The 23,447-nt window shown below is 47.9% G+C and overlaps 1 protein-coding gene across 21 annotated transcripts in view; it reads left to right on the top strand.

The window, feature by feature from the left end:
- Nucleotides 1–23,447, top strand: part of LOC144681869 (protein MTSS 2-like) — a 180,454-nt gene that overhangs the window by 114,322 nt on the left and 42,685 nt on the right. For all 21 annotated transcript variants that reach the window (XM_078543969.1, XM_078543970.1, XM_078543957.1 and 18 more), the window contains exons 4-6: nucleotides 8,712–8,796; nucleotides 19,667–19,758; nucleotides 22,550–22,624. In XM_078543969.1, coding sequence (XP_078400095.1) covers nucleotides 8,712–8,796; nucleotides 19,667–19,758; nucleotides 22,550–22,624 — 252 coding nt within the window. The remainder of the gene's footprint in view (nucleotides 1–8,711; nucleotides 8,797–19,666; nucleotides 19,759–22,549; nucleotides 22,625–23,447) is intronic.

Below are 23,447 nucleotides of genomic sequence, written 5' to 3'. Positions count from 1 at the left end.
CACAACCAACAGATCAGACCTAAGCTCTGCAGTTCTGCCGCATCCAGTAGTGAATGGTGATGGACAATTAAACAACTCATTGGAGGAAGAGGCTCCACAAATATCCCCATCCTCAATGCTGGAGGAGCCCAGCACAGCAGTGCAAAAGATAAGACTGAAGGACTTCCAACAATCTTCAGCCATAAATGCCGAGTAGATGATCCATCTCGGCCTCTTCCAGAGGTCCCCAACATCACAGATGCCAGTCTTCAGCCAATTCAATTCACTCCACATGATATCAAGAAATGGCTGAAGGCACTGGATACTGCAAAGGCTATGGGCCTTGACAACATTCCAGCAATAGTACTGAAGACTTGTGCTCCAGAACTTGCCACGCCCCCTAGCCAAGCTGTTCCAGTACAGCTACAACACTGGCATCTACCCGGCAATGTGGAAAACAGGTATGTTCTGTACACAAAAAGCAGGACAAGTCCAACCCGGTCAATTACCGCCCCATCAGTGTACTCTCGATCATCAGTAAAGAAATGGAAGGAATCATGAACAGTGCTATCAAGCGGCACTTGCTTAGCAATAACCTGCTCACTGATGCTCAATTTTGGTTCTGCCAGGACCACTCAGCTCCTGACCTCATTACAGCCTTGGTTCAAACATGGACAAAAGTGCCTTATCCAGAGGTGAGGGGAGAGCAACCGCCCTTGACATCAGGGCAGCATTTGACCGGGTGTGGCATCAAGGAGCTCTATAAAAACTGGAGTCAATGGGAATCAGGGGGAAAATTCTCCACTGGTTGGAGTCATACCTAGCACAAAGAAAGATGGTTGTGGTTGTTGGAGGTCGATCATCTCAGCTCCAGGACATCACTGCAAGAGTTCCTCAGCGTAGTGTCCTCAGCCCAACCATCTTCAGCTGCTTCATCAATGACCTACCTCCCATCATAAGATCACAAGTGGGGATGTTTGCTGATGATTGCACAATGTTCAGCAGCATTTGTGGCTCCTCAGATACTGAAGCAGGCCATGTCCAAATACAGCAAGATCTGGACAATATCCAGGCTTGGGCTGACAAGTGGCAAGTAACATACATGGCTCACAAGTGCCAGGCAATGACCATCTTCAGCAAGAGAGAATCTAACCATCGCCCCTTGACATTTAATGGCATTACCATCACTGAATCCCCCACTATCAACATACTGGAGGTTACCATTGACCAGAAACTGAACTGGACTGGCCATATAAATACTGTAGCAAAAGAACAGGTCAGAGGCTAGGAATCGTGCAATGAGTAACTCACCTCCTGACTCGCCAAAGCCTGTCCACCATCTACAAGGCACAAGTCAGGAGTGTGATGGAATATTCTCCACTTGCCTGGATGAGTGCAGCTCCCACCACACTCCAGAAGCTCAACACCATCCAGGACAAAGCAGCCCGCTTGATTGGCACCACATCCATAAACATTCACCCCCTCCACTACCGATGCACTGTGGCAGTAGTGTGTACCATCTACAAGATACTGACTGGCACTGCAGATACTGACCAAGTCTCCTTCGACAGCACCTTCCAAACCCATGACCACTACCACCTAAAAGGCCAAGGGCAGCAGACACATGGGAACCTCACCACCTGGAAGTTCCCCTCCAGGCCACTCACGATCCTGACTTGGAAATATATCACCGTTCCTTCACTGTCGCTGGGTAAAAATACTGGAACTCCCTTCCTAACAGCACTGTGGGTGTACCTACACCACATGGGCTGCAGCAGTTCAAGAAGGCAGCTCACCACCACCTTCTCAAGGGCAATTAGGGATGGGTAATAAATGCTGGTCTGGCCAGCAACGCCCACATCCCGTAAATGAATTAAAAAACCCTTTATTCCCTCCTCTGTTTCTCTAGCTTCCTCTTAATTACATTTCTGCTATTCACTTCAACCACACCCTGTGGCAGTGAGCTCCGCATTCTCACCACTCTTTTGGTTAAAAAAAAGTCCCTCCGGCTTGTATTTTTGGTGGCTATCTTATTTTGATGGCCTCTAGTTATGCTTTTCCCCACAAGTTGAAACATTCTCTCTCTCTATCCACTCTGTCAAGGTCTTACCGAATTTTAAAGACCTTGATCAGGTCACCCCTCAGCCTCCTATTTTCAAGAAGAAAGGGATCAGCCCTTTCATCCTTTCATGGTGGTTACAACCTTACATTTCTGGTGTCATCCTTGTAAATCTTTGCACCCTCTCCAGTGTCTCTATATCCTTTTTATAATATGGCGACCGGAACTGCACACTGTACTCTAGGTGTGCTCTGGTCAAGGTTCGATACAGGTGTGACATAACTTGCTGACTTTTCAATTCTATTTCTCTAGAAGTATAGCCTAGTGCTTGGTGTGCTGTTTCTTTATGGCCTTATTAACCTTTTAGACTATAAACTCCACCACAAACCTTCCTCCAGCCTGAAAAGAGATTTGTGCTTCTGTACCTCCAGCTCCATCTGCCCCTCCAGCACATTTAGGCACTGACTTTCTAGCTAGAACAGCAACAACTTGGATTTATATAACACCTTTAATAGAAGCTGCTTCACAGGAGCTTTATAGAGAAAAATTAGATATGGAGCCACATATGGAGATGTTAGAGCAGATGGCCAACCGTTTGGTCGAAGAGATAGGTTGTAAGGAGTCTTGAAGGAAGATAGGGAGGTGGAGAGGTTTAGGCAGGGAACTCCGGAGCTTAGGGCCCAGGCAACTGAAGGCATGGCCACCAATGGTAGGGCTCAAATAGGAATATTCAAAGAGGCCAAAATTAGAGAAATGAAAATACCTTGGCAGGTTGTGGGGCTGGAGGAGATTACAGAGATAGGGAGGGGATTGCAGAGATAGGGAGGGGATTACAGAGATAGGGAGGGGATTGCAGAGATAGGGAGGGGCGAGGCCATGGACAGAATTTGAAAAAAAGATGGGAATTTTAAAGTAGAGGCGTTGCTTAGCTGGGAGCCAGTGTAGGTCAGTGAGCACAGGGGCGATAGAGGAGCAGGACTTGCTGTGGGTCAGGACCCGAGCAGCAGAGTTTTTGGATGACCACGGAGGGTGGAATGTTGGGGATCAACCAGGAGTGTGCTGAGCTTCATTGCAACAATGTAGCAGGCTGAGGACAGAGTAGAAGCAAAGAAGGATTGAAATGATAAGTGACAGGGAGCTCGAGGTCACGCTTGTGGACAGAATGGAGGTGTTCCACCAAGCAGCCCCACGGTCTATGTCTGCTCTCCTCATATTGTGAGCAGCGGATACAATAGGCTAGATTATAAGAAATACAGGTAAATCGCTGCTTCACCTGGAAGGTGTGTTTAGGGCCTTGGATGGTGAGAAGGGAGGAGGTAAAATGGTACATGCCTTGGATGGAAATCTGCCCTTGAAAGGTGAGGGGGGTGTTGGAAGTGATTGAGGAGTAGACCAGGGTATCACTGAGGGAGCAGTCCCTTTGGAATGCTGAAAGGAGAGGACAGGGCAAGATGTGTTTGGTGGTGGCATTATGTTGGAGCTGGGAGAAATGGTAAACTGGTCTCTAGCTGACTGGTCTACAGTTCTCTGGACATGTTCTACAATATAGGTATAACGTTAAATATTTGCCAGTCCTCTGGAAGGAGATCTTTTCCTAATGCAGTATTAAGTATGCATAATAGTGCCTCTGTTATCTCTTCCCTGGATTCTTTTAAAGTGCTTCAATGTAATCCATTCATTCAAGGAGTTTATTCTCCTTGAGGTTGATTAGTTTATTTAATATTTCTCTTTTTATATCATTAATGAATATGTACTTCACTTCCTTCATGCAATTATTATTAAAGTTAATGCGGAACATAAAGCTAGCTATTTAAGGGTGCAGGATATTCACACACCCTGCATTTAGGACATTCCTTTGCCTACTGTTTAATAGTGACATTATGACACTGTGCAGTTCTCTGCATGTTTCACGCAAGGGCTACTGGTGTCAGCCGTGACTCAGTGGGTACCTCGCTCGACTCCTGAATCAGTTGAAGTTGCACACTAGCTATTGAACAGGTAATCCAGGCTGACACTCCAGTGCCATGCACTGGGGGAGTGCTGCTGTGTCAGAGGTGCCTTCTGTTAAGCCAATCCCAAGCCAGTTGGTGAATTATGAAACTAGATACGAATACTTTTCCTGATAAGTTTACTTACAGAATGCAGAATTACATATGTCTGCTTCTGACCTACTACACCTCGATACCAGTAGTCTCTCTTTATACTCTTTTGAATACAACAATTAAACAAATGGGCAAATTAAACATGGAATAAAAGGGACAGTAGCAACTTGGATACAAAATTGGTTGAGGGATAGGAAGCAAAGGGTAATGGTCAATGGATATTTTTCAAGCTGGAGGAAGGTTTGTAGTGGAGTTCCCCAGGGGTCAGTATTGGGACCCTTGCTCTTCCTGGTATATATCAATGATCTAGGTCTTGGTGTGCAGGGGACAATTTCAAAGTTTGCGGACGACACAAAACTTGGGAGAATTGTAAAATGTGAGGAGGACAGTGTAGAACTTCAAAAGGACATAGACAAGTTGATAGAGCGGGCAGATAGTTGGTAGATAAAGTTCAATGCAGAGAAGTGTGAGATAATACGCATTGGTACAAAGAACATGGAGAGACAGTATAAAATAAAGGATACTATTTGAAAGGGTGTGCAGGAGCAGAGATATCTGGGTGTATGTGTACATAAGTCATTAAAGGTGGCAGGATAGGTAGAGAGAGCTTTTCTAAAGCAGACAGTATTCTAGGCTTCATTAATAGGGGCATAGAGTACAAGAGCAGGGAGATTATGATGAACTTATATAAGCTGGTTGGACCTCAGCTGGAGTATTGTGTACAGTTCCAGACGCCACACTATAGGAAGGATATGAACGCATTTGAAAGAATGCAGAAAAGGTTTCCGAGAATGGTTCCAGGGATGAGACACTTCAGTTATGAGGAAAGATTGGAGAAACTGGGACTGTTTTCTTTGGAGAGGAGAAGGCTAAGAGGAAACTTGATAGAAGTTTTCAAAATCATGAGTGGTCTGGACAGAGTAGATGGGGAGAAACGGTTCCCATTCGTAAATGGATCGGGAACCAGAGGGCACAGATTTAAAGTGATTTACAAAAGAAGCAAATGTGAGGTGAGAAAAAACTTTTTCACACGAGTATTTAGGGTTTGGAATGCACTGCCTGGAAGTGTGGTGGAGGCAGGTTCAAGTGAGACATTCAAGAGGGCATTGGATGATTATTTAAATAGAAACAAGGTGCAGAGTTATGGGGCAAAGGCAGGAGAATGGCACTAAGTTACATGCTCAGAGAGCCAGTGCAGATACGAATGGCCTCCTTCTACACTGTAACAATTCTGAGAACTAATTTAAACAAATTGGCAGCCCCTTAAAGGGGCAATGTCTCTCCTTATAAGTGCGCTAAGTACTTAATTAAACAAAACCTGTGTATCTTAACAAAATAATTCACATACCATTAACATCATCTTTCGGAAAGGACATTAAACCGAGGTCTTGTTCACTCCTGTTGGACAAAGTCACTGGGATGCCTGACTGTTAGCCTGGCTGAGGTGAAAACATGGAAGGCTGGAAGGTGACTTGATCGATGTCTTTAAAATTCTGAAAGGTTCTGACAGAATGGACACAGAGAATGCTTCCTCCCATTGGTGCGAGCATAACTAGAGGCCATCAATATACGATAGTCACCAAGAAGTCCAATAGGAAATTCTGGAGAAACTTCTTTATCCAAGGAGTGGTGAGAATGTGGAACTCACTGCCACAGGGAGTGGTTGAAGTGAATACCTTTCTACCTCGCTTTCCTCCTTTAAGACACTCCTTAAAACCCACCTCTTTGACCAAGCTTTTAGTCACCTGACCTAATACCCACTTATGTGGCTCAGTGTTTTATAACACTCCTGTGAAGCACCTTGGGATGTTTTATTGTATTAAAGGTGCTATATAAATGTAAGTTGCTGTTGAAATACATTAGATGCATTTAAGAGGAAGTGAGCCATTCCTAAAATGGAGAAGGGAATAGAGGGTTACAATGATGGGTTTAGATGAGGAAAGATGGGAGGAGGCACGAGTGGAATATAAATGCCAGCATGGGCTAGTTGGGCCACATGGCCTGTTTCTGTGCCATATTAGGGCAATGAGGGCAATGATAAGGACATGAAAGCAGAGCTAGCTTAAGTGAACTGGCAAATTAGGTGAAGGGATAAGTCGATAAAGATGCAGTGGCAAACATTTAAGGAGACATTTCAGAATACATAGAATAGATACATTCTAACAAGAAAGAAAAATTTCAAGGGGAGGATCCACCATCCATGATTAACTAAAAAAGTTAAACATGGTGTCAAACTTAAAAGAAAAAGCATATTTTTGCGCAAGGCATATCATTGGCAGCAAGTTAGAAGATTGGACAGAATATAAAAAACAGCAAAGAATTGATAAGGGAGGAAAAATTAGAGTGCGAGAGAAAGCTAGCTAGAAATATAGAGACAGATAGTAAAAGTTTCTTTAGATATTTAAAAAGGAAAAGTTAACAAATTGAGTATTGGCCTTATAGAAAGTGAGTCTGGTAATTAATAACAGAAAATAGGAGATAGATGAATTGAACAGGTGTTTTGTATCAGTCTTCACTATAGAAGATACAAGTACATCCTAGAAATAGCTGTAAATCAGGAAATGGAAGGGAGAGAGGAACTCGGGAAAATTACAATCACCAGGTAATGGTACTGAGCAAATTGTTGGAGCTGCGGGCTGGCAAGTCCCTTGGTCCTGATGAACTTCATCTTAGGGTCTTAAAAAAAGTAGCTAGTGAGATAGTTGATGCGTAGGTTTTAATTTTCCAAAACTCCCTAGATTCAGAGAAGGTTCCATTAGATTGGAAAGTAGCTAATGTAACTCCTTCTATTCAAAAAGGTAGACAGAAAGCAGGAAACTACAGGCCAGTTAGCTTAACATCAGTCATAGGGAATATGTTAGAAGCTATTATTAAAGACGTTATAGCAGGGGATTTAGAAAAATTCAAGGCAGAGTCAACATGGTTTTGTGAAAGGGAAATCATGTTTAACCAATTTATTGGAGTCCTTTGAAGAAGTAACATGTGCTGTGGATAAAGGTGGATGTACTGTACTTAGATTTCCAGAAGGTATTTAATAAGGTGCCTCATCGAAGTTTATTTCTAGAAAATAAAAGTTCATGGTGTAGGGTGTACCATATTGACATGGAGAGAAGATTGGCTGGCTAACAGAAAACCAAGAGTAGGCATAAATGAGTCTTTTTCTGGTTGGCAAGATGTAACGAGTGGTATGCCACAGGGATTAATGCAGGGGCCTCAATTTTTTACAATTTATATAAATGACTTGGATGAAGGGACCCAGTGTATGGTTACTAATTTACTGATGACACAAAGATATGTAGGATTGTAAGATGTGAAGAGGGCACAAGGAGGTTACAAGGGGACATAGGTTAAGTGAGTGGTCAAAGACCTGGCAGATGGAGTATAATGTGGGAAAGTGGGAAATGGTCTACTTGGCAGGAAAAATAAAAAAGAAGCATATTATCTAAATGGTGAGAGGTTGCAGAGCCCTGAGATGCAGAGGGATCTGGGTGTCTTAGTGCATGAATCACAAAAGATTAGTATGCAGGTACAGCAAGTAATTAGGAAAGTTAATAGAATATTATCATTTATTGTGAGGGGAATTGAACACAGAAGTGGAGAGGTTGTATTTCACTTGTACAGGGCACTAGTGAGACCACATCTGGAGTACTGTGTATAGTATTGGTCTCCTTATTTAAGGAAGGATGTAAATGCATTGGAAGCAGTTCAGAGAAGGTTTACCAGACTAATATCTGGAATGGGCCGGTTGTCTTGTGAGGAAAGGTTGGACAGACTAGGCTTGTACCCGCTGGAGTTTAGAAGAGGCGACTTGATTGAAACATATAAGATCCTGAGGGGATTTGGCAGGATGGATGTGGAAAGGATGTTTCCTCTTGAGGAAGAATCTAGTACTAGGGGTCACTGTTTAAAAATAATGGGTCGCTCATTTAGGACAGAGATGAGGGGATGTTTTTCTCTCAGGTGGCTGAGACTCTTTGGAATTCTCTTCTTTAGAAGGTGGTGGAAGCAGAGTCTTTGAATATTTTTAAGGCAGAGCTAGGTAGATTCTTGATAAACAAGGGGGCAAAAGGTTATTGGGGATAGGCGGGAATAAGGAGTTGAGATTACAATCAAATCAGCCATGATCTTGTTGAATGACGGAGCAGGTTCGAGGGGCCGAGTGGCCTACTCCCACTCATTTGTATGTTCATAATTTCGTATATCCTATCTAATCCAATGTAGATAAGCAAATTCAGTACAGACCGGACGGGATTCAATGCTGAGAGCTCCTGGTCTGTGTGTGTGGTCGGGTTTCTCGATGCCTTCACCCATTGAGAGATTGGGCAGTGGACGTGAGGTTGAGTGAATGATGCTGCACTGTATATGAACTGAGAGACTGTCTGCACATTGGAAGCATCAAGTAGACAGATATTGAGCTATGAGTGAGGCTAATGAAATCACTTCTGGAGCAGTGTTTTTGTCTGATTTCCTGTCCTTCCATTGGACTGAGTCTAGTTGATGTGGTTCATTATTGCCCTCTGGTGGTCAGTACTCAAGACTGCACCCTGTTTATTCCGATCTTGTTTTCCCAGGTGCCACCCGGGATATCGGCTCAGCCCTGACTCGAATGTGCATGAGGCATCGCAGCATCGAAGCCAAGCTCCGACATTTCACCAAGTGAGTGTTTCATTGTATAGAGCAGATGTTCAAGAAGGTGGTTCACCACCAACCTCTCAAGGGCAATTAGGGATGGGCAATAAATGCTGGTCTTGCCAGTGATGCCCACATCCCATGAATGAATTAAAGCAGATGATCCAATAAGTCATTTGGTCTGGGTTTCAATGACCGAAAGGCTGCCACTGTGGTACTGAGTCACAAGTAAACTCAGTGGATTGCTGATCGGGAATGAGTATGGGTGCTGCACTGAGTGCCAGTGTCAGGTGTTAGGGAGGATATGGGTGCTGCACTGGGTGCCAGTGTCAGGTGTTAGGGAGGATATGGGTGCTGTACTGGGTGCCAGTGTCAGGTTTTAGGGAGGATATGGGTGCTGCACTAGGTGCCAGAGTCAGGTGTTAGGGAGGATATGGGTGCTGCACTGGGTGCCAGTGTCGGGTATTAGGGAGGATATGGGTGCGCCAGTGGGTGTCAGTGTCAGGTGTTAGGGAGGATATGGGTGCTGTACTGGGTGCCAGTGTCAGGTTTTAGGGAGGATATGGGTGCTGCACTAGGTGCCAGAGTCAGGTGTTAGGGAGGATATGGGTGCTGCACTGGGTGCCAGTGTCGGGTATTAGGGAGGATATGGGTGCTGCACTGGGTGCCAGAGTCAGATGTTAGGGAAGACATGGGTGCTGCACTGGGTGCCAGTGTCAGGTGTTAGGGAGGATATGGGTGCGCCAGTGGGTGTCAGTGTCAGGTGTTAGGGAGGATATGGGTGCTCCAGTGGGTGTCAGTGTTGGGTGTTAGGGAGGATATGGGTGCTGCACTGGGTGTCAGTGTCAGGTGTTAGGGAGGATATGGGTGCTCCAGTTGGTGTCAGTGTCGAGTGATAGGGAGGATATGGGTGCTCCAGTGCGTGTCAGTGTCGGATGTTAGGGAGGATATGGGTGCTCCAGTGGGTGTCAGTGTCGGGTAATAGGGAGGATATGGGTGCTCTAGTGGGTGTCAGTGTCAGATGTTTGGACGGATGTGGGTGCTCCAGTGGGTGTCAGTGTCGGATGTTAGGGAGGATATGGATGTTCCAGTGGTGTTGGTGTCAGATGTTAGGGCGGGTATGGGTGCTCCAGTGGGTGTCAGTGTCGGATGTTAGGGAGGATAAGGGTGCTCCGGTGGGTGTCAGTGTCAGGTGTTAGGGAGGATATGGGTGTTCCAGTGGGTGTTGGTGTCAGATGTTAGGGCGGGTATCGGTGCTGCACTGGGTGTCAGTGTCGGATGTTAGGGAGGATGTCAGGTGACTAAGACCTCAGACTATATATTTTTATAAAATATACATAGATATCCTCAAGGCTAATTTCTAAAATTTTAAAAACTGGACTCCTTTTAAAATGGCGGAAGCTACGTCTGTCTGTGACCCACAAACAAAAGGAACTTTCTGGCGGAGGGGCATGTTAGTGGGGTGGTGAAAAAGGCATATGGGACACTTGCCTTTATCAATCGAGGCATAGATTACAAAAGTAGGGAGGTTATGTTGGAGTTGTATAGAACCTTGGTGAGGCCACAGCTGGAGTACTGTGTGCAGTTCTGGTCGCCACATTATAGGAAGGATGTGATTGCACTGGAGGGGGTGCAGAGGAGATTCACCAGGATGTTGCCTGGGATGAAACATTTAAGTTATGGAGAGAGGTTGGATAGACTTGGGTTGTTTTCGTTGGAGCAGAGAAGACTGAGGGGCGGCCTGATCGAGGTGTACAAGACTATGAGGGACATGGACAGGGTGGATAGGGAGCAGCTGTTCCCCTTAGTTGAAGGGTCAGTCATGAGGGGACACAAGTTCAAGGTGAGGGGCAGGAGGTTTAGGGGGGATATGAGGAAAAACTTTTTTACCCAGAGGGTGATGACGGTCTGGAATGCACTGCCTGGGAGGGTGGTGGAGGCGGGTTGCCTCACATCCTTTAAAAAGTACCTGGATGAGCACTTGGCACATCATAACATTCAAGGCTATGGGCCAAGTGCTGGTAAATGGGATTAGGTAGGTAGGTCAGGTGTTTCTCACGTGTCGGTGCAGACTCGATGGGCCGAAGGGCCTCTTCTGCACTTTGTGATTCTGTGATTCTGTGGCCATGAACTATGAATAGACCAAGGCTGCCATCCTAAGTGCCTACAAGTTAACACTGGAGGCCAAGCGCCAGTAATTCTGGAACACTCATAAGAAGCCCACACAAACCTGCATTGAGTTCGAATGGCTGAAGCGAATTGTGTTCAACCAATGGGTAAGATCCCGAAGAATCCGTGCACCTATGAAGGGTTGCCTGAGTTGGTACTGTTGGAGGAATTTTAAAATTGCCGACCCTCCAACTTGCGAATATACCTAGAGGAGCAGAGAATTCTCACAGCCGGGGGTACAGCAGACAGCTACCATCTCACTCACAGGCCTGGAAACTTGGGCAGACCCTTTCCGAACCATTCCCATGAGCATTGGAAAGATAGGCAAGGCTGATCCAGATAGGAAAGGCCCCCCGCCCGCAAAAGAAAACACGAAGGAGGGTGCGAGATGCCCCCCTGCAGCCCGAAAGGAGAGCCCCCGGAGACCAGTTTGTCCCCATTGCAATAAAATAGGCCATTCCAGGCCTGATGCCTGGTAAGATTTTAGAGTCCATTATTAAGGATGAGATTTCAGAATACTTGGAAGTGCATGGTAAAATAGGGCAAAGTCAGCATGGTTTCATCAAGGGGAGGTCATGCCTGACAAATCTGTTAGAATTCTTTGAGGAGGTAACGAGTAGGGCAGACAAAGGAGAGCCAATGGATGTTATCTACTTGGACTTCCAGAAGGCCTTTGACAAGGTGCCGCACAGGAGGCTGCTCAGTAAGATAAGAGCCCATGTTGTTAGAGGCAAGGTACTAGCATGGAAAGAAGATTGGCTGTCTGGCAGGAGGCAGAGAGTGGGGATAAGAGGGTCCTTCTCAGGGTGGCAGCTGGTGACTAGTGGAGTTCCGCAGGGGTCAGTGTTGGGACCACAACTTTTCACTTTATACATTAATGATCTAGATGAAGGAACTGAGGGCATCCTGGCTCCGTTTGCAGATGATACAAAGATAGGTGGAGGGACAGGTAGTATTGAGGAGGCGGGGAGGCTGCAGAAGGATTTGGACAGGTTTGGAGAATGGGCAAAGAAGTGGCAGATGGAATACAACGTGGGCAAATGTGAGGTCATGCACTTTGGTAGGAAGAATAGAGGCATAGACTATTTTCTAAATGGGGAGAGAATTCAGAAATCTGGAGTGCAAAGGCACTTGGGAGTTCTAGTCCAGGATTCTCTTAAGGTTAACTTGCAGGTTGAGTCGGTAGTTAGGAAGGCAAATGTAATGTTGGCATTTATTTCGAGAGGACTAGAATATAAAATCAGGGATATGCTGCTGAGGCTTTATAAGGGCTGGTCAGACCACATTTAGAATGTTGAGAGCAATTTTGGGCCCCGTATCTCAGGAAGGATGTTCTGGCCCTGGAGAGGGTCCAGAGGAGGTTCACGACAACGATCCCAGAATATTGAATTTAACAACTTTAGATCTTAAACTCCCTCCCCCCATCCCCACCCCGTTTCTTCCCCCTCCCTTTTGTTTTTTTCAATAATTTATATAGATTTTTCTTTTCCCACCTATTTCCATTATTTTTAAATCTACAACTAATACCTTGTCAGTCTTTCCACCCCACCCCCACTAGAGCTGTACCTTGAGTGTCCTGCCATCCATTCTTAATTAGCACTTTTCTTAGATAATATCACCACCTTCAACACCTCTTTGATCCTTTTGTCTGTGACATCTTTTGATTATCTGCTCCTATCACTGCTTGCTTGTCCCTACAACCACCCCACCCTCAACTTCTCTCCCCTCCGCCCCCCATCTTAAACCAGCTTATATTTCACCCCTCTCCTAACTATACTCAGTTCTGTTGAAGGGTCATGTGGACTCGAAACGTCGACTCTTTTCTTCTCCACCGATGCTGCCAGACCTGCTGAGTTTTTCCAGGTAATTCTGTTTTTGTTTTGGATTTCCAGCATCCGCAGTAGTTTTTTGTTTTTACCCCAGGAATGAAAGGCTTAACATATGAGGAACGTTTGAGGACTCTGGGTCTATACTCGATGGAGTTTAGAAGAATGAGGGGGAATCTGATTGAAACTTACAGAATACTGAAAGGCCTGGATAGAGTGGACATGGGGAAGATGTTTCCATTAGTAGGAGAGACTAGGACCTGAGGGCACAGCCTCAGAGTAAAGGGAAGACCTTTTAGAACAGAGATGAGGAGAAACTTCTTCAGCCAGAGAGTGGTGAATCTATGGAATTCATTGCCACAGAGGGCTGTGGAGGCCAGGTCATTGAGTGTATTTAAGACCGAGATAGATAGGTTCTTGATTGGTAAGGGGATCAAAGGTTATGGGGAGAAGGCGGGAGAATGGGGTTGAGAAACTTATCAGCCATGATTGAATGGTGGAGCAGACTCGATGGGCCGAATGGCCTAATTTCTGCTCCTATGTCTTATGGTCTTACACTGTGGATTGCGAAGGGGGCCTGTTGGTCTAATCAGTCTCCATGTGAGTAGTCCTCTGAAGGACACCCCAATGGGCAGTGCAGTAGAGCAGGAAGAGACTCTCGCTGCAGAAACGTACCCCTTGGAGGGCTTGGCACTGTGTGCCCCCGAGCTGGAAAAACTCCAAGAGCTTCTGGAGTTTTGTCCTTTCAGGAACAGCGTCCCCCCTACCCGAGCCGAAATGTGAGCAAGTCCGTGGTACACAGGGGCCACTCAGTCCCTAAAGTTAGAGTGAAACCTAAACCTGCCCCCCTGAGTCCTCCCTGAAGGTCAAAACCCTGATCAGCGGAGTGGGAGGAGGATCTGTGTTTACACCCCTCCATAAGGCCCACCTAGAGAGTGACCTTGTTTCGGCCCTAGTACAGTAGGAATTGTCCCTGAACTACCAGTAGCAGGAATGGATTTCCCCCTTGGAAATGATCTGGCTGGCAGCAAGGTGTTGGCCAGCGAAAGAAAAGAGGCCAAGGTCAGCCAGCGAAAACCTGCAGGAGAGCAGAAAGCTGGGCAAGGTCCCCAGGCCCAAAAGGATGAAATAGCACCCATAGACCTTGAGCGAGGGCTGTTCGAATGCAGCAAGGCCAGAGCCAGGCCCATAACGTTAAAAGAGGCCCAGGAAAGGCCAATACAATTTAAAATAGACTGACAGAATATATCAGAATTAAATAGGGACCAGAGAAGTCCCAGAGCAGGGAACAAGATATTGTGGGAGATACCCCATGTAGTCGAAGAGCCTGCAGGAAGGCAAGTTATTAAACCAGGAAAGTAAAAGGTTAAGGAATTGCCAGGAGAATGGCTGGCAGAAACCAATAGGGACAAATGGAGCTCCCAAACCGATGAGCAGATAGGGAGTGAGATGCCTCTCCCAGTCGAAAAGCTACCAGGTAGTGTAGCTGGAGCTGTACCTCCACTTGAGGGCAGAGGTGTTCCAGGGGACATGAAACCAGTTAGTAGAGCAGCCCCTCCGAAGCCAAAGGCCCCAGCTAGGAAGCCAATGATTGGTTTAGTTGACAGCTTTATGGCGAATTAAAAAATTTAAACCAGGAAAGTTCCCAAATTGGCGCAAAAAAGCGTGAGGGTGATGCCTAGTTGAAAAATCCACGAAGAGGTACAGCAAGAGCTGACCATCCACCAGAGGGCAGCAGTGTTCCAAAAGACACTGAGCCTATTCCCCAGCTGACCAGCAGAGGGATCCCAACCAGATTGGATCCCATCCTCACCTGAATGCAGAATTTCGAGGCAATCTGACAGGGCTGCCCACTGCATTTAAAATGCTCCGTAACAGCCCACCAGGCTACAGCACTGTAGCCCTGGCTGTCTGGATGCAGGTGAGGCCCCTTCGAGAAGGCCGTCTTCCTATCGTCTGGGCCACGGAAAGGCTTGCCCAAGTTCAGGAGTGGACGGCCTGCCTGTTGCCATGCTAACCTAAAGCACCTAGCAACAGAAGCTGGTCACTCCAGTTGCATCAGCACCAGAGTCGGGCACTGAACCATAATCCCCTAAAGAGGCCAAAGTCCCTTTTAAAACACCCCAATCTCCTCACAATCAGCCAACGGGAATCTGCAGGAGAGCAGAAAGCTGGGCAAGGTCCCCAGGCCCAAAAGGATGAAATAGCACCCATAGGCCTTGAGCGAGGGCTGTTCGAATGCAGCAAGGCCAGAGCCAGGCCCATAACGTTAAAAGAGGCCCAGGAAAGGCCAATACAATTTAAAATAGACTGACAGAATATCCCAGAATTAAATAGGGACCAGAGAAGTCCCGGAGCAGGGAACAAGATAGTGTGGGAGATACCCCATGTAGTCGAAGAGCCTGCAGGAAGGCAAGTTATTAAACCAGGAAAGTAAAAGGTTAAGGAATTGCCAGGAGTATGGCTGGCAGAAACCAATAGGGACAAACCTGGGCTTGAACAGCTGAGCCCACATGTTACCGAGGTGAACACGGAGGAGCTAAGCTAGACAAGAGCAGCTCAGTCCTATGATTAAAGGGCCTGGCACTCACAGAGCGAGATGTCCAACATTCCCCTGTGGATGGCCCAAAGTAGCTTAACCGTTACTCATGTCCTGAGCGCTAACTGCCCTGTAAAACCCCCAGGGCCTGTAGAGGCTGCCTAACCAGGAGTTGAACGGGCAGAGTTCTGAAACCAGTAGCTTTGCTCAGGCCTGATTCGCCAACATGAATTTCAGAACTCTTGCCCTAAATACACTTCCCCATAAGGACAGGTTTGAATCTTCCCAGGTTATGCCCTAAACATTCCATACTCCAGGACCAGACAATGTCCTTGCTGATGCACTAACCCAAATTTAAACCTCAAAAGAAGGAAAAATGCAGCGGGGAGCTGCCGTTGCCCCAGCTAGCTGTGTGTGATGTGCCAGTGCGAATAAGAGAATGCACTTATACTTCTTCACTTCCAATTGTTCCCTCATAAGACCACATACATTAAAAACAAAGATGAAATAGGATTTTTTTTTTTCTCTGAGGCCACCAGGGCTTACAGGGGAATAAGACCTTACACTATATATTTTTATAAAATATGCATGGATAATCTCATGGCTAATTTCTAAAATTTTAAAACAGGGCCTTTTAAAACCTTTTAAAATGGCTGAAGCTATGTCTGTATGTGTCTCTCGCACAAAAGGAACTTTCTAGCAGTATCAGGGAAACCTGCACCTCTTTATCTCTAAAGAGACCCCTGTGGGCTACAGAGACCATTTTCAAAGGGAACTATACAAAAGCCATCTGCATTTCATAAGCTAGGCCTGGCCAACCAGAGCCAATTCGTCTGCTAGAACAAAGGACCCCGCAACCTTCCTTCAAAGTCTTAATGGTTAAAACATTTAACCATCTCAGGAACCCAAATGGGGCATAGACACCCTTTGTCAAAGACACTGTGAAGAAGTGGGAGTTATGTGACATGGAATCCTCTAGCTTGCATAACCAGTAATATTGCCTTGCTGTACTGAAGCAACCTCAGTCTGCCATTTTTAACCATCTCCAAGAAGCAGCACAGCAAAAGGGTCTGCATAGACCCCATCTACGCAGTTTCTACTGCAACTTCTGTGCCATCGCCAACAAGGCAGGCACACATAGATGAATCAATCTCACCATGGAAGTTAACTGTACTGGAAAAGTAAATTATCCAGCATTAGTTTTCAACCTGCCGATGTCTGTGAAGGGATACACTAATGAACTTTGATTCTGGACTCTGCACTCAAGTGAAACAATAATTCTTTTGCCTGTGGTCTTTGCCCTTTAAATCTTCCTTTCTCTATCCCTCTTTTACTGTATGAGTATGACATGGCAATCCCCCTCCTGCATTTTCATTGTGTGCAAAAAAAACCCTTTGATTATCCTACCACGAGTTTGCTGTGGGGTTATTCATACAAATTTGATCACATGAAAACGGAAGGGTTTGGAAACTGGCCACCGCTTATAAAGGAGGGAAGCAAATCAAAAACACTTTTCTGTTTATAGAGAGTGGCAGGAGGAAAAATCACGGCTGTTTAAATTAACCCCCGTCCTATCTGTAAAATAGGATATGTGTGCTCCAGCGTGCATCAGTGCTGGGTGTTAGGGAGGATATGGGTGTTCCAGTGGGTCTCAGTGCTGGGTGTTAGGGAGGATATGGGTGTTCCAGTGGGTCTCAGTGCTGGGTGTTAGGGAGGATATGGGTGTTCCAGTGGGTCTCAGTGCTGGGTGTTAGGGAGGATATGGGTGTTCCAGTGGGACATAGTGCTGGGTGTTATGGAGGATATGGGTGCTCCAGTGGGTCTCAGTGCTGGGTGTTAGGGTGGATATGGGTGCTCCAGTGGGTCTCAGTGCTGGGTGTTAGGGAGGATATGGGTGCTCCATTGGGTCTCAGTGCTGGTGTTAGGGAGGATATGGGTGTTCCAGTGAGTCTCAGTGCCGGGTGTTAGGGTGGATACGGGTGCTCCAGTGGGTGTCAGTGCTGGGTGTTAGGGAGGATATGGGTGTTCCAGTGGGACTCAGTGCTGGGTTTTAGGGAGGATATGGGTGTTCCAGTGGGACTCAGTGCTGGGTTTTAGGGAGGATATGGGTGTTCCAGTGGGTCTCAGTGCTGGGTGTTAGGGTGGATATGGGTGCTCCAGTGGGTCTCAGTGCTGGGTGTTAGGGAGGATATGGGTGCTCCATTGGGTCTCAGTGCTGGTGTTAGGGAGGATATGGGTGTTCCAGTGAGTCTCAGTGCCGGGTGTTAGGGTGGATACGGGTGCTCCAGTGGCTGTCAGTGCTGGGTGTTAGGGAGGATATGGGTGTTCCAGTGGGTCTCAGTGCTGGGTTTTAGGGAGGATATGGGTGTTCCAGTGGGTCTCAGTGCTGGGTGTTAGGGTGGATATGGGTGTTCCAGTGGGACTCAGTGCTGGGTGTTAGGGAGAATATGGGTGTTCCAGTGGGGGACCGTGCTGGGTGTTAGGGAGGATATGGGTGTTCCAGTGGGACTCAGTGCTGGGTGTTAGGGAGGATATGGGTGTTCCAGTGGGACTCAGTGCTGGGTGTTAGGGTGGATATGGGTGCTCCAGTGGGTCTCAGTGCTGGGTGTTAGGGTGGATATGGGTGCTCCAGTGGGTCTCAGTGCCAGGTGTTAGGATGGATATGGTTGTTCCAGTGGGTCTCAGTGCCAGGTGTTAGGGAGGATACAGGTGCTACAGTGGGTGTCAGTGCTGGGTGTTAGGGAGGATACAGGTACCACAGTGTTAGGGAGGATATGTGCTCCAGTGTGCATCAGTGCTGGGTGTTAGGGAGGATATGGGTGCTCCAGTGGGTCTCAGTGCTGGGTGTTTGGGAGGATATGGGTGCTCCAGTGGGTCTCAGTGCTGGGTGTTAGGGAGGATATGGGTGCTCCAGTGGGTCTCAGTGCCGGGTGTTAGGGAGGATATGGGTGCTCCAGTGGGTCTCAGTGCCGGGTGTTAGGGAGGATATGGGTGTTCCAGTGAGTCTCAGTGCTGGGTGTTAGGGAGGATATGGGTGCTCCAGTGGGTCTCAGTGCTGGGTGTTAGGGAGGATATGGGTGCTCCATTGGGTCTCAGTGCTGGTGTTAGGGAGGATATGGGTGCTCCATTGGGTCTCAGTGCTGGGTGTTAGGGAGGATATGGGTGTTCCAGTGAGTCTCAGTGCCGGGTGTTAGGGAGGATATGGGTGTTCCAGTGGGACTCAGTGCTGGGTGTTATGGAGGATATGGGTGTTCCAGTGGGACTCAGTGCTGGGTGTTATGGAGGATATGGGTGTTCCAGTGGGACTCAGTGCTGGGTGTTATGGAGGATATGGGTGTTCCAGTGGGACTCAGTGCTGGGTGTTATGGAGGATATGGGTGTTCCAGTGGGACTCAGTGCTGGGTGTTAGGGTGGATATGGGTGCTCCAGTGGGTCTCAGTGCTGGGTGTTAGGGTGGATATGGGTGCTCCAGTGGGTCTCAGTGCCAGGTGTTAGGGAGGATACAGGTGCTACAGTGGGTGTCAGTGCTTGGTGTTAGGGAGGATACAGGTACCACAGTGTTAGGGAGGATATGTGTGCTCCAGTGTGCATCAGTGCTGGGTGTTAGGGAGGATATGGGTGCTCCAGTGTGCATCAGTGCTGGGTGTTAGGGAGGATATGGGTGCTCCAGTGGGTCTCAGTGCCGGGTGTTAGGGAGGATATGGGTGCTCCAGTGGGTCTCAGTACCGGGTGTTAGGGAGGATATGGGTGCTCCAGTGGGTCTCAGTGCCGGGTGTTAGGGAGGGTATGGGTGCTCCATTGGGTCTCAGTGCTGGGTGTTAGGGAGGATATGGGTGCTCCAGTGGGTCTCAGTGCCGGGTGTTAGGAAGGATATGGGTGCTCCAGTGCGTCTCAGTGCCGGGTGTTAGGGAGGATATGGGTGCTCCAGTGAGTCTCAGTGCTGCGTGTTAGGGAGGAGGAACCCATGAAGAACTCTGTCTCCAGTTGACCCAAGTTGGTGCCTGGTACAGTTTGTGTTGTGTTTGGCCTTGATTCCTCACACAGTTGAATAGTTGCTGATATGAATGAACTGCATTGTGACCCCTCGCGCCAGAAGGTGGCCTGTGCCTGTGGAACTGTTTTGCATCAAGAGTTTCCCCACATATTCAGGGGAAAGTGGATGGGATGAGAGAAATTCTCACCCTCACTGAAGCAAACGGATTTTGTGGAAAGGACAGATAGAAATGGTTTCTGTATTCTGGTTTATTGGGAGTGACGCCTATTTATAAAGTGATGTGAAGACGAGTGCTGCTGAAGCTGCGTCAGTCCCTCTCTCTCTCTCTCTCTCTCTCGTGGTCAGTACATTGCTATTTACTCTTCCTAGTGCTCTGATGGAGAGTCTGATAAACCCTTTGCAGGACAGGATAGAGGACTGGAAGAAATCTGCCAATCAGCTGGATAAGGACCATGCCAAAGGTACAACTGTGATCTGTGTGTGTGTCTCACTCTCTGTCTCTCCCACTCTTTGAGTCTCTCCCCCTGTATCTCTCTCTCTCTTGCACTCTCTCTCTCTGGTTCTCTCTCTGACTTGCTCTCTGGCTCCACTCTGCATCTCTCTCTCTCTCTGTCTCTCTCTCTCCCGCTGTCTCTCTCTCCTGCTGTCTCTCCCTCTCCCGCCATCTCTCCCTCTCCCGCCGTCTCTCCCTCTCCCGCCGTCTCTCCCTCTCCCGCCGTCTCTCCCTCTCCCGCCGTCTCTCCCTCTCCCGCCGTCTCTCCCTCTCCCGCCGTCTCTCACTCTCCCGCCGTCTCTCACTCTCCCGCTTTCTCACTCTCCTGCTGTCTCTCTTGCTTTCTCCCACTGTCTCTCTCTCTCTCTCTCCTGCACCCTCTCTCTCTCCTGCTCTCTCTCCCTCCCACTCTCTTTCACGCTGCCTCTCTCTCTCTTTCACGCTGCCTCTCTCTCTCTGCCGCTGTCTCTCTCTCTCTCTCCCGCTCTCCCTCTCTCCCGCTCTCTCTCCTGATCTCTCTGTCTCCCGCTCTCTCTCCCTCTCTTGCTCCCTTTCTCTCTCTGCTCTCTCTCCCTCACACTCTCTCTCTCCCGCGCTCTCTCTCCCATTCTCTTCTGCTGTCTCTCTCGCTCTCTCCCGCTGTCTCTCTCTCTCCTGCACTCTCTCCCTCCCGCAGTCTCCCTCTCTCTCCCGCTGCCTCTCTCTATCTCTCTCTCCCGCTGCCTCTCTCTCTCTCCCTCCCGCTGCCTCTCTCTCTCTCCCACTGTCTCTCACTCTCCTGCTGTCCCTCTCTCCTGCTGTCTCTCTCCCGCTCTCTCCCACTCTCTCTCTCTCTCTCTCCCGCTCTCTCTCTCTCCCTCGCTCTCTCTCTCCTGCTCTCTCTCCCGTTTTCTTTCTCGCTCCCGTTCTCTCTCACCTACTCTCTCTCTCTCACCCGTTCTCTCTCTCACCTTTTCTCTCTCTCCCGCTCTCTCTCCCGCTCTCTCTCTCTCCCGCTCTCTCTCTCTCCCGCTCTCTCTCACCCTTTCTCTCTCTCCCGCTCTCTCTCCCGCGCTCTTTCCCGCTCTCTCTCTCCCACTCTCTCTTTCCCTCCCGCGCTCTCTCTCTCCCGCTCTCTCTCTCTCTCCCACTCTCTCTCTCCTGCTCTCTCCTGCGCCCTCTCTCTCCCTCCACTGCCTCCCTCCCCCACTGTATCTCTCCATCTCTTGCTGACTCTTTATCTGTCTGTCTCTCTGTCCCTCCCTCTGGCGCTCCCTCTCTGGCGCTCTCTCTCACGCTCTCTCCCTCTCTCGCGCTCTCTCTCTCTCGCGCTCTCTCTCTCTCGCGCTCTCTCTCTCTCGCGTTCTCTCTCTCATGCTCTCTCTCTCTCTTGCTGTGTCTCTCTCTCTCTCTCCCGCTGTCTTTCTCTCTCTCCTGTTGTCTCTCTCTCTCTCTTCTGCTGTCTCTCTCTCCCTCTCTCGTGCTCCCTCCCTCTCTCTCCCATGTCCTCTCTCTCCCTCTTCTACCTCCCTCCCCCGCTCTATCTCTCCGTCTCTTTATCTGTCTGTCTGTCTCTCGCTCTCCCGCCACCTCACTCTCCCGCCGTCTCGCTCTCTCTTACTCCCTCCTGCCGTCTCTCTCTCTCCCACCATCTCTCTCTCTCTCCCCCTCCCACCGTCTCTCTATTTCTCTCTCTCCCCCTCCCACCACCTCTCCCTCTCTCTCTCTCTCTCCCCCTCCCACCGCCTCTCTATTTCTCTCTCTCCCCCTCCCACCACCTCTCTCTCTCTCTCTCTCCCTCCCGCCGTCTCTCTCTCTCCTGTCCGTTCCCACGGCCCCCCATCCAGGCACCTCCCTGCTCTCTCCGACCCATCTGTCTCTCTCCCTATCTCCGTCTCTCTCCTCTCCTCTCTTCCCCTCTCTTTCTCTCCCCCCTCTCTTGTCCCCTCTCTCTTTCTCCTTCTCTCCCTTTGTCCCCTTTCTTCGTCCCATCTCTCTCTCTCTCTGTCTCTCTCTTCTCCTTTCCCTGAATCTGTTCTCCTAATTTGTAGTTTTAATCATGGGAGAGCACCAAGGTCCAAAGTTTCAGTTCCTTATTCAGCTCAGCAAAAGGCTGTGATGTGCCACCATTATCAGCCAGCTGGTGGTGCTGTTGTCCTTTGTAGAAGAACTCAGTGTGAAAACTTGGCCTGTTTTGCTGGTCTCTCCCTGGGCTGTGAGCTGGGGTCACATCACACAGCCTTTCTAGAGCCCATTTGAATTTCATTCCCTCCCAGTTCCTTCAGTGGTCTGATAACCAGAAGACCTAAAGCGACCACTTTCCCTCCAAGTTCTCATGTAAATTGTATTTCTAATATTTGCATTTAATTTTATAAATTAAAATCCAATTTAACTATGCTTAATGCAGAAGTATAAAGAGCCTTGCTTCACTGGCATAGTATCCCATTTATCAGTTCCAGTAGTGCAGTGTGGGCACACTGTATGAAAAGTCACGGAATGGGAAATCATTGGGATATTTTAATCACTCAGATCCCAATGTGGCAATTTCTTTCAGAATACTCCCAGTATATAGATTTGCAATGGGTCTGACCCTCTTCCATTCACTCCCAATAGAAACAATCCCAATGGGCCTAAGCCTGTCTCTCTGTAGGATGCCAATGAAAGTGTAAGATTTCTGACTCTAATCCCCACGAGAATCTTGGGTGTTCCGGTGCTCTCTGAACCCTGTGTGTTAATCCTGACTGAACCGAGAGTGAAACATTGCTCCTTTCTCCTCTCAGAATACAAACGGGCTCGGCACGAGATCAAAAAGAAATCATCTGACACCCTCAAACTTCAAAAGAAGGCTCGGAAAGGTGAGTGACCTGCTCATGGGTAGCAGTCTGCTGTAATGACACCTGGATCAGCTCTCCAAGCCAGTGTCACAACTGCTCTGGAGTTTACAAGATGAAGATTAGACTACCAGAATCAGATCTGGATTGCAGATAAAGTTAAAATGCATTTGCAAATGCAGATCACAGATTAAGATTATATATTTCTTCAGATCTAGATCACAGATAAAGGTTAAATGTTTCTGTGAATCTCGATCACAGATACAGTTCAAGTGTTTCACTGCAGCTTCAAACGTCATCCAGTTTCCAGATACATAGTTTATCTCCCCCTCTCTCCACTCTGTACACTGTTCTGGTGACATACTTGTCTACGATCTGAGGCAGTTTAGATATCAGTAGAACTGAGCATGATTGATATTGTAAACAAAGCCACAGCTCAGTGAAGCTGTGCTGTTTGCAGGGATTGTGATGATCTTCATGGGGACTGTTATTCCACTGGTCAGGTTAAATTGGCAGAGGTGTTGAGGGGTGCTTTGCCCAGAGGTGCCCTCTCCTTTCGGTCCTCAATCACTAACACTGCTGTTCCCACTCAGGGTATATTCCTTCTCTGATGGTTTTCCTTTCTCCTTTTTCTCTCTCCTCCCTATAGAACTCCTCGGTAAGTCACATGTCTGATGGACACCGCTCCTGCTCCACTCTCTCATGTTTGATATTTTCAATTCTGCCACCTTGCACAATCAGTGTCCGGGCAAGTGATACACGTTTCAGATCATTCTACAGCGTTGAACTGATTCAGTATCAAGTATTATCTTACTCAGAGATTGAGAGGTAATGGGTGGGGAGCAAA

The sequence above is a fragment of the Cetorhinus maximus genome, chromosome 6 (genome assembly GCF_964194155.1).
Source record: "Cetorhinus maximus chromosome 6, sCetMax3.hap1.1, whole genome shotgun sequence".
Classification (NCBI taxonomy): Eukaryota; Metazoa; Chordata; class Chondrichthyes; order Lamniformes; family Cetorhinidae; genus Cetorhinus; species Cetorhinus maximus.
This window is presented reverse-complemented; position numbering and strand designations above follow the sequence as displayed.